The sequence below is a fragment of the Salvelinus namaycush genome, unplaced genomic scaffold (assembly GCF_016432855.1).
Source record: "Salvelinus namaycush isolate Seneca unplaced genomic scaffold, SaNama_1.0 Scaffold1063, whole genome shotgun sequence".
Classification (NCBI taxonomy): domain Eukaryota; kingdom Metazoa; phylum Chordata; class Actinopteri; order Salmoniformes; family Salmonidae; genus Salvelinus; species Salvelinus namaycush.
In genome coordinates, this window is record NW_024057746.1 from 593 (window position 1) to 12,500 (window position 11,908).

General features: G+C 45.1%; 1 protein-coding gene across 1 annotated transcript in view; it reads right to left on the reverse strand.

The window, feature by feature from the left end:
• Positions 1-1,096: 1,096 nt before the first annotated feature.
• LOC120035599 (voltage-dependent L-type calcium channel subunit alpha-1D-like) overlaps positions 1,097-11,908 on the reverse strand; it is a gene marked incomplete at its 3' end in the record, with an annotated part of 46,939 nt that continues 36,127 nt past the window's right edge. Inside the window, exons 11-17 of the mRNA XM_038982194.1 lie at positions 10,288-10,448; positions 9,705-9,936; positions 6,370-6,577; positions 5,690-5,810; positions 5,076-5,148; positions 4,892-4,949; positions 1,097-1,154 (exon numbers count right to left, since the gene is read on the reverse strand). Coding sequence (XP_038838122.1) covers positions 1,097-1,154; positions 4,892-4,949; positions 5,076-5,148; positions 5,690-5,810; positions 6,370-6,577; positions 9,705-9,936; positions 10,288-10,448 — 911 coding nt within the window. The remainder of the gene's footprint in view (positions 1,155-4,891; positions 4,950-5,075; positions 5,149-5,689; positions 5,811-6,369; positions 6,578-9,704; positions 9,937-10,287; positions 10,449-11,908) is intronic.

The following is an 11,908-nucleotide window of genomic DNA, read 5'->3' on the forward strand; positions in this document are numbered from 1 at the left end:
CCTCTAGGTTTTAACCCCAACCCTGTTCCTGGAGAGCTACTGTCCTGGAGGTTTAAACCCCAACCCTGTTCCTGGAGAGCTACTGTCCTCTAGGTTTTAACTCCAACCCTGTTCCTGGAGAGATACTGTCCTCTAGGTTTTAACCCCAACCCTGTTCCTGGAGAGCTACTGTCCTCTAGGTTTTAACCCCAACCCTGTTCCTGGAGAGCTACTGTCCTCTAGGTTTTAACTCCAACCCTGTTCCTGGAGAGCTACTGTCCTGTAGGTTTTAACTCCAACCCTGTTCCTGGAGAGCTACTGTCCTCTAGGTTTTCACTCCAACCCTGTTCCTGGAGAGCTACTGTCCTCTAGGTTTTCACTCCAACCCTGTTCCTGGAGAGATACTGTCCTCTAGGTTTTAACCCCAACCCTGTTCCTGGAGAGCTACTGTCCTCTAGGTTTAAACCCCAACCCTGTTCCTGGAGAGCTACTGTCCTCTAGGTTTTAACTCCAACCCTGTTCCTGGAGAGCTACTGTCCTGGAGGTTTTAACCCCAACCTTGTTCCTGGAGAGCTACTGTCCTCTAAGTTTGAACTCTAACCCTGTTCCTGGAGAGCTACTGTCCTCCAAGTTTGAACTCTAACCCTGTTCCTGGAGAGCTACTGTCCTCTAGGCTTTCATTCCAACACTATTCTAGTACACCTTGATTCGAATTATTAGCTGGTTGATAAGCTGAATCAGGTTAGTTACAACTGGGGTTGGAGCGAAAACCTCCAGGACAGTAGCTCTTCAGGAACAGGGATGGAGAGCCCTGTACTAGATGTATGCATTGCACTAGATTAAGATAAATAGCTTATTTCCATATCCTGTCCCTGCGCAGGTGAGTTATACAATAATGTAGCTTACAGACATTTCAAAGACACACAACAGCCCTTTCAAAGACACACAACAGACATTTCAAAGACACAGGACACACTGTATAACATTCATCATATCATAAAACACCAAAGAGCTACTGTACCAAAGTGGTCAGATATTGTACATATTCGGTACTGCTATATAAAATAATATGATAGTATAATATAATATAGTACTAATATTGCAAGCTCCTCCTCACCTTCTGTCTGTTCAGGCTCCTCCTCTTCCTCATACTCAGTCTCATCATCGACGTCAATCTGAGAAAAAGAGTAGATCAAGTACATTCAGTATGAAACAACTACACCAACAACACCACCATCACCATCTACACCAACAACTACACCAACTACACCACCAACAACACCACCAACAACACCACCACCAACATCAACAACACCACCACCAACAACACCAACAACACCACCAACAACACCAACAACACCACCAACAACTACACCAACAACACCACCAACACCACCACCAACAACACCACCACCAACAACACCACCACCAACACCACCACCAACAACACCACCAACAACACCACCAACACCACCAACAACACCACCAACACCACCACCAACAACACCACCACCAACACCACCAACACCACCAACAACACCAACAACACCACCAATAACACCACCAACACCACCACCAACAACACCAACAACAACACCAACAACACCACCAACACCACCACCAACAACACCACCAACAACACCACCACCAACTACACCAACAACACCACCAACAACTACACCAACAACACCACCAACACCACCACCAACAACACCACCACCAACAACACCACCACCAACATCAACAACACCACCACCAACAACACCACCACCAACAACACCACCAACAACTACACCAACAACACCACCAACACCATCTACACCAACAACTACACCAACTACACCACCAACAACACCACCAACAACACCACCACCAACATCAACAACACCACCACCAACAACACCAACAACACCACCAACAACACCAACAACACCACCAACAACTACACCAACAACACCACCAACACCACCACCAACAACACCACCACCAACAACACCACCACCAACACCACCACCAACAACACCACCAACAACACCACCAACAACACCACCAACACCACCACCAACAACACCAACACCACCAACAACACCAACAACACCACCAACAACACCACCAACACCACCACCAACACCACCAACAACAACACCAACAACACCACCAACACCACCACCAACAACACCACCAACAACACCACCACCAACAACACCAACAACACCACCAACAACTACACCAACAACACCACCAACACCACCACCAACAACACCACCACCAACAACACCACCACCAACACCACCACCAACAACACCACCAACAACACCACCACCAACACCACCACCAACAACACCACCAACACCACCAACAACACCACCAACACCACCACCAACAACACCACCACCAACACCACCAACACCACCAACAACACCAACAACACCACCAATAACACCACCAACACCACCACCAACAACACCAACAACAACACCACCACCAAGACCACCAACACCACCAACAACACCAACAACACCACCAACAACACCAACAACACCACCAACAACACCAACAACACCACCAACAACACCACCAACACCACCACCAACACCACCAACAACAACACCAACAACACCACCAACACCACCACCAACAACACCACCAACAACACCACCACCAACTACACCAACAACACCACCAACAACACCAACAACACCATCAACAACTACACCACCAACAACACCACCATCAACAACTACACCACCAACACCACCAACACCACCAACAACACCACCAACATCAACAACAACTACACCACCACCAACACCAACAACAACTACAACACCAACACCACCAACAACACCACCAACACCACCAACAACACCACCAACAACTACACCACCAACAACACCAACAACTACACCAACAACAACACCACCAACAACACCAACAACAACAACACCACCAACAACACCAACAACACCAACAACAACACCAACACCAACAACACCACCAACAACTACACCAACAACACCACCAACAACTACACCAACAACACCACCAACAACATCACCACCAACACCACCAACAACAACAACACCAACAACACCAACAACTACACCAACAACTACACCAACAACAACACCACCAACAACACCAACAACTACACCAACAACTACACCAACAACAACACCACCAACAACACCAACAACTACACCAACAACTACACCAACAACAACACCACCAACAACACCAACAACTACACCAACAACTACACCACCAACACCACCACCAACAACTACACCAACAACAGCACCAACAACAACACCAACAACACCACCAACAACACCACCAACAACAACACCACCAACAACACCAACAACTACACCAACAACAACACCACCAACAACACCAACAACTACACCAACAACACCAACAACACCAACAACACCACCAACAACTACACCAACAACAGCACCAACAACAACACCAACAACACCACCAACAACACCACCAACAACACCACCAACAACAACAGCAACAACATCAACAACAACAACAACACCAACAACAACACCACCAACAACACCAACAACACCAACAACACCAACAACACCAACAACAACACCACCAACAACAACACCAACAACAACAGCAACAACACCAACAACAACAACACCAACAACACCACCAACAACAACACCAACAACACCACCAACAACACCAACAACACCAACAACAACACCACCAACACCACCAACAACACCAACACCACCACCAACACCAACAACAACAACAACACCAACAACACCAACACCACCACCAACACCAACAACAACAACAACAACAACACCAACAACACCAACAACAACACCAACACCACCAACAACACCAACAACACCAACAACAACACCAACAACACCAACAACAACAACAACACCACCACCAACAACAACACCAACAACACCAACACCACCACCAACACCAACAACAACAACAACACCAACAACACCAACAACAACACCAACACCACCACCAACAACAACCCCACCAACAACACCAACAACACCAACAACAACACCAACACCAACACCAACAACAACAACAACACCAACAACACCAACAACAACACCAACACCACCACCAACAACAACACCAACAACACCAACACCAACACCACCACCAACACCAACAACAACAACAACACCAACAACACCAACAACAACACCAACACCACCACCAACAACAACCCCACCAACAACACCACCATCACCACCACCACCAACACCACCACCACCAACACCACCACCAACAACACCACCAACAACACCACCACCACCAACAGCAACAACACCAACACCACCACCACCAACAGCACCACCAACAACAACACCACCACCAACAGCACCACCAACAACAACACCAACAACACCACCAACAACACCACCAACAACACCACCAACAACAACACCACCACCAACAACACCACCAACACCACCAACAACACCACCAACAACACCACCACCAACAACAACACCAACAACAACACCACCACCAACAACTACAACACCAACAACAACACCACCACCAACAACTACAACACCAACAACACCACCAACACCACCAACAACACCAACAACAACACCAACAACACCACCAACACCAACAACACCAACAACACCACCAACAACAACAACACCAACAACAACACCAACAACAACAACCCCACCAACAACCCCACCAACAACACCACCAACAACACCAACAACACCACCAACAACACCAACAACACCACCACCAACACCACTAATGGCGCACAATTGGCCCAGCGTCCTCCAGGCCGGGGTAGACTGTCATTGTAAATAAGCAGTTGTTCTTAAACTGACTTGCCTAGTTAAATAAAGGTTAAAATATATAATAATATTACCTTCAGTTCTCCACTCTCTCCCTCCCCTTCCTTTGCTTCCCCCTCTTCTTTCTTCTCTCTGTAAAAAAATGAAGAAATAAATGAATCATCGGATTTCTTTCCACCACGTTCTCTATTGCAGCCCCTTCATGTTACTTTGCATTATCCCAGCCCCCTCTCTCCTTTATTATCTCTCCATTCTTACTCTTTCTTTGTGTCACCGTCTCCTCCTGCTAAGTTGTCCACAGCGATAGCCAAGAAGACGTTCAGCAGGATATCTGACCTGACCGTTAGGGACGAAGACACAGACGGAAGGGAAATACTAGTACTATGGGTGTATAATGCCTGTTCTGTGGGTGTAAATATGTGAACTGTAGGTGTAAGTATGCATACTGTGGGTGGGTGTATGTGTACTGTGGGTGGGTGTATAATGTGTACTGTGGGTGTATAATATGTGTACTGTGGGTGTAAGTATGCATACTGTGGGTGGGTGTATGTGTACTGTGGGTGGGTGTATAATGTGTACTGTGGGTGTATAATATGTGTACTGTGGGTGTAAATATGCATACTGTGGGTGGGTGTATGTGTACTGTGGGTGTATAATATGTGTACTGTGGGTGTACGTATGCATACTGTGGGTGTGTGTATGTGTACCGTGGGTGTATAATGGGTGCACTAAAAGGAATAATAATTACATGAGTTGGACAAAAAAGGTGAAATACACAGAGAACCAAAACAGTGAGCAGACATCCCCCTTTTTCCTCTCTATTTAAAACAGCAAACAACACCATTCCTGTGATGGTCTGTGTGAAAGGATACAGTTACCACAGATGAAGAGGATGACAAAGTAGATACAGATGATCATGCCCGGGAAGACAGGCCCTCCGTACGCCATGATGCCATCATACATCACTAAGTTCCAGTCCTCACCTGTTAGAATCTGACATGACAGAGACAGAGAGAGAGCGAGAGAGACAACATGCTTAGTCAAAACAAACATGAAACACTACCGTAAAAAAAGCATTATGAAGCCTTGTTCAGATCCCATCCTCTGTATAATCTTACTTTATAAAGCACTACAAAGTATTTTGAAACATTACAAAGCATGATGAAGCATTGTGAAGCACTGCGAAGCATTACAAAGCATGATGAAGCATTATGAAGCATTGTGAAGCATTGCGAAGCATTACAAAGCACAATGAAGCATTGTGAAACACTGCGAAGCATTACAAAGCATGATGAAGCATTATGAAGCATTGTGAAGCATTAGCATGATGAAGTTAGAATCTGAAGCATTACGAAGCATCGCGAAGCATTTTTAACTTAAACAACGCATCATGAACCATAACAAATCATCATAAAGCATTATGAACCATAATGAAGCCTTGTTCAGATCCCATCCTCCACGTAGTCTTGTTGTATGAAGCAGTACAAAGCATTATGAAGCATTATAATACATTACGAAGCATTATGAAGCCTTTTTTATCAGGTGGGGTTACCTGGAAGCAGGTAAGCAAGGCTTGGGAGAAGGTGTCGAAGGTGCTCCTCTTGGTCTGGGTCTCGTCGAAATTGAACTTCCCTCCGAACAGCTGCATGCCCAGCAGAGCGAAGATAATCAGGAAGAGGAAGAGCAGGAGCAGAAGGGACATGATAGACTTCATAGAGTTGAGCAGAGAAGCCACCAGGTTGGACAGAGCTGTCCAGTGACTAGAGGGACACACAGAACGGAGAGACGGTAGTTACTTATTAGAAACAATACAATACAACTGTTGGGACAGACAGACAGACAGACAGACAGACAGACAGACAGACAGACAGACAGACAGACAGACAGACAGACAGACAGACAGACAGACAGACAGACAGACAGACAGACAGACAGACAGACAGACAGACAGACAGACAGGGGTTAGTATTAAATAGTGGTGGATACAGACAGACAGACAGGGGTTAGTTATAAATAGTGGTGGATACAGATAGACATGGGTTAGTTATAAATAGTGGTGGATACAGACAGACAGACAGGGGTTAGTTATAAATAGTGGTGGATATAGACAGGCAGGGGTTAGTTATAAATAGTGGTGGATATAGACAGACAGGCAGGGGTTAGTTATAAATAGTGGTGGATACAGACAGACAGGGGTTAGTTATAAATAGTGGTGGATACAGACAGACAGGGGTTAGTTATAAATAGTGGTGGATACAGACAGACAGGGGTTAGTTATAAATAGTGGTGGATATAGACAGACAGGGGTTAGTTATACATAGTGGTGGATATAGACAGGCAGGGGTTAGTTATAAATAGTGGTGGAGACAGACAGACATGGGTTAGTTATAAATAGTGGTGGATACAGACAGGGGTTAGTTATAAATAGTGGTGGAGACAGACAGACATGGGTTAGTTATAAATAGTGGTGGATACAGACAGACAGGGGTTAGTTATAAATAGTGGTGGATACAGACAGGGGTTAGTTTTAAATAGTGGTGGATACAGACAGACAGGGGTTAGTTATAAATAGTGGTGGATACAGACAGACAGGGGTTAGTTATACACTACCGGTCAAAAGTTTTAGAACACCTACTCAATCAAGGGTTTTCTATATTTTGACTATTTACTACACTGCAGAATAATAGCGAAGACTATGAAATAACACATATGGAATCATGTAGTAACCAAAAAAGTGTTAAACAAATCAAAATATATTTTATATTTGAGGTTCTTCAAATAGCCACCCTTTGCCTTGATGACAGCTTTGCACAATCACAATACAATCAGAACGGTTAGGAACTATTTCATGCTGGGAAGAGTTTTACATACCGATAATTCTATATGATATCGATATGACTGAGGCATGTCGTGATATCGTTTAAGTAGTATTTTACTCACTTTCTACACTCTTTTGTAAAAGTAAATACAACAAAAAAACACACCGGCTTTTGCTGCCACACTTGGCGGGTAGCTAGCTAGGAGAAAAGCAAAGCCATAGCATGGGTTTACCGATGGAACCAATTCTCTAACTTTAATTTAAAAAAAGATTGTCAAAACATGCAAAAAAATACTTTCATGGCAACAATGTATTTCATGTTTCATCCATACATTTATTTGTTTCTCCACGAGTCCACCCTCACCTGCTAGCAAACTAGCTAGCTAGCTAGCCCACAAACAGTGGTGATGGAACAACGTAGTCGACAACAAACAACTGCTGGTGGAAAACTTTTTCACTAGCCAGCTAGCGCATTGTAAGAAAGCTAATAGTTCTCGTGACTTACAGGTAACTGACAAAATAAAGGAAACACCAACAAATAGTTTGTTAATAGGGGCGTTGGGTCGCCACGAGCTGCCAGAACAACTCAAATGCGTCTCGGAATAGATTCTACAAGTGTCTGGACCTGTATTGGAGGAATGCGACATTATTCTTCCACAAGAAATTCCATTAATTTGGTGTTTTGTTGATGGTGGTGGAAAACACTCCCATAAGTGTTAAATCGGGTTGAGCTCTGGTGACTGAGACGTCCGTGGCATACGGTTTACATCGTTTTCATGCTCATCAAACCATTCAGTGAACATACGTGCCATGTGGATGGGGGGCATTGTCATGCTATGGGGGGGGGGGGGGGGGGGGGGGCATAGCCATTGTAAGCCAAAATAATGACCATTTTATACATGACTCCTAATGATGGGATGTTAATTGCTTAATTAACTCAGGAACCACACCTGGTGCGGAAGCACCTGTTTTCAATATACACTCTGTTCCCCCATTTACTCAAGTGTTTCCTTTATTTTGGCAGTTACATATACAGGTATTATTTACATGCTTTAGTTGATGCTTGCACACGTTTGTAACTAACGTTAACCAACTAGCTATTTATTTTATATGCTTTAGCTAACGTTGCCTATCCCCACTCAGCTAGGTGCTAGCTAACTAGCTAGCCAACAAGCCAAGAAAGTAGTGACTAGCCGACAAGTCAGTGGTGGAACCCACCTGACAAAATACCTAGCTAGCAAATGGTAGGAAAGATGAATAGTTCTTTACATCATCTGTGCGTTAAGCTTAGTTGATGCTCGTGCACATTTTGTCTGGTTTAACAAACATGCTTGTAGCTAGCTAGCTAACTGCTTATTGTTTCCCCACGTGCTTTAGCGAACATTAGCTATCTACAGATTTGTTTTTAGCTAATCTGACAAAAATTATATAGGAGTCTAGCTTCAGATTTGGTCTGGTGGGACAGCTAGTTAGCTAGCTGGATAACGTTAGTTTACTACAGTTTAGGTCTAGCTAGCCAGACAGTTTTCTTCTTTCAAAATTCGAGCAGTTTGAGCTCTCATCAGAAGACAGCAACTACGGTGGCTCATAAGGAACTGAAACCACAACGTTATGGTGGGGAAAAAAACGAATATTTACTATTTACTACTTTTATTAATTTACTTTTTTTAATGCCTACAAAAAAATAATGATGATATAATGATATCTATATCAAATGTAAAAAATGCAACTGATATCGATATGGACTTTATATATTAGTGCCCATTCCTAGTTATAAACAATACAATACAACTGTAGGGATTGACAGACAGACAGACAGACAGACAGACAGACAGACAGACAGACAGACAGACAGACAGACAGACAGACAGACAGACAGACAGACAGACAGACAGACAGACAGACAGACAGACAGACAGACAGACAGAGATTACTCTCACAACACAACACGACACCACACAACCAAAAATAGTACAGTGTAAATAGCAGGCCTTCACAGCGCAGCACAGAGATGCAACAACAGACCACACAACCCCTCAGTATGTATATGTATATATATATATATCTACCGTGTCACTTTAAATATCCTGAGGAGTCGGACACAGCGAAGCACGGAGATGCCGAGAGGCGGCATGATCTCCAGCTCCACCAGAGTGGTCTCCGTGATGCCTCCACACACCACGAAGAAGTCGAAGCGGTTAAAAAAGGCCTTGAAGTAGCCGGTCTGAGACGTCCCCAGAGCATACATCTTCAACAACATCTCCACCGTAAACAGAGACAGCAGAACTTTGTTGGCTATGTCTAGGGGAGGGAAGAGAGAGAGAAAGAGAGAAAGAGCGAGAGAAAGAAAGAAAGAAAGAAAGAAAGAAAGAAAGAAAGAAAGAAAGAAAGAAAGAAAGAGAGGGAGGGAGGGAGAGAGCGAGAGAAAGACGGAGAGAGACAAGGGATGGAGAGGGGGGAAGAGAGAGAGAGAAGGGGGAGGGAGGGAGAGAGAAAGAGATGGGGAGGGAGGGAGGGAGGGAGGGAGGGAGGGAGGGAGGGAGGGAGGGAGGGAGGGAGGGAGAGCGTCACCAAGATTTCCAATTTACTCATTATATGTGCTCAGAGCCACTCAGCTGTGTGTGTGTATGTGTGTGAGAGAGTGTTACCTACCCTGGACCTCTGTGAGCCAATCTGGCTGGTCGTAGTGTTCTGAGGCGCTGCAGATGGTGTTGAGGAACACCAGAAACAGAACTAGCCAATAGAACGTCACCGACTTGACCGCCACGCGGCAGTTCCTCCGACACACCCGGTTCCACCGCCGCAACGTTCGACTAAAGAGGGTACACCAGGAGATCATGTTAAAACTAGAGTGTTTGTGGTTACATGTATTCCCCTTTAATTACTTTTGTATTAATTCTGGACTCTTGGTAGGCAGATCATCCCTGACAGAGTGGACTGAGACAGAGACAGAGAGCGACAGAGACAGAGATAGAGAGAGAGAGAGACACAGAGAGAGAGAGAGACAGAGAGAGACAGAGTGGACTGAGACAGAGACAGAGACAGAGAGAGACAGAGTGAGAGAGAGAGACAGAGAGAGAGAGAGACAGAGTGGACTGAGACAGAGACAGAGACAGAGACAGAGACAGAGACAGAGACAGAGACAGAGACAGAGACAGAGAGAGAGACAGAGACAGAGACAGAGACAGAGACAGAGACAGAGACAGAGACAGAGACAGACAGACAGACAGACAGACAGACAGACAGACAGACAGACAGACAGACAGACAGACAGACAGACAGACAGAGCCAAAGGCAGATGCAGAGAGAAAGACAGAGACAGACAGACAGAGGCAGAGAGAGAGACAGAGACAGACAGAGACAAAGAAAGAGACAGAGGGACAGAAACAGACAGAAGCAGAGACAGAGGGACAGAAACAGACAAGGGCAGGGGCAGAGAAAGAGACAGAGGGACAGAAACAGACAGAAGCAGAGACAGAGAGAGAGAGAGAGAGAGAGACAGAGACAAGGGCAGGGGCAGAGAGGCAGACAGAGACAAGGGCAGGGGCAGAGAGGCAGACAGAGACAGAGACAGAGACAGAGACAGAGACAGAGACAGAGACAGACAGACAGACAGACAGACAGACAGACAGACAGACAGACAGACAGACAGACAGACAGACAGACAGACAGACAGACAGACAGACAGACAGACAGACAGACAGACAGAGCCAAAGGCAGATGCAGAGAGAAAGACAGAGACAGACAGACAGAAGCAGAGAGAGAGAGAGACAAGGGCAGGGGCAGAGAGGCAGACAGAGACAAGGGCAGGGGCAGAGGGAGAGACAGAGACAAGGGCAGGGGCAGAGAGGCAGACAGAGACGACTCACCAGCAGCTGTTATTCATCATTCGAGCGCTGATATCAACATGACAAAGAGACAGACCAGACAACAGCAGGTTTTAATGATACCGTAATGACATAACAACAACAATACTAATTCTAACTGAAATGCCACCATCAGGACAAATTGGACACATCACCCTAGGACCAGTTCCTGCTGTACTATTTAACACGCTTGCCAAATATCAGAACTTAAAACTAAACTGATCATGCAATATTATGTGCTTTTGATGTAACTCAGCAAAAAAAGAAACGGTTTCTCACTGTCAACTGCGTTTATTTTCAGCAAACTGAACATGTAAATATTTGTATGAACATAAGATTCAACAACTGAGACATAAACTGAACAAGTTCCACAGACATGTGACTAACAGAAATGGAATAATGTGTCC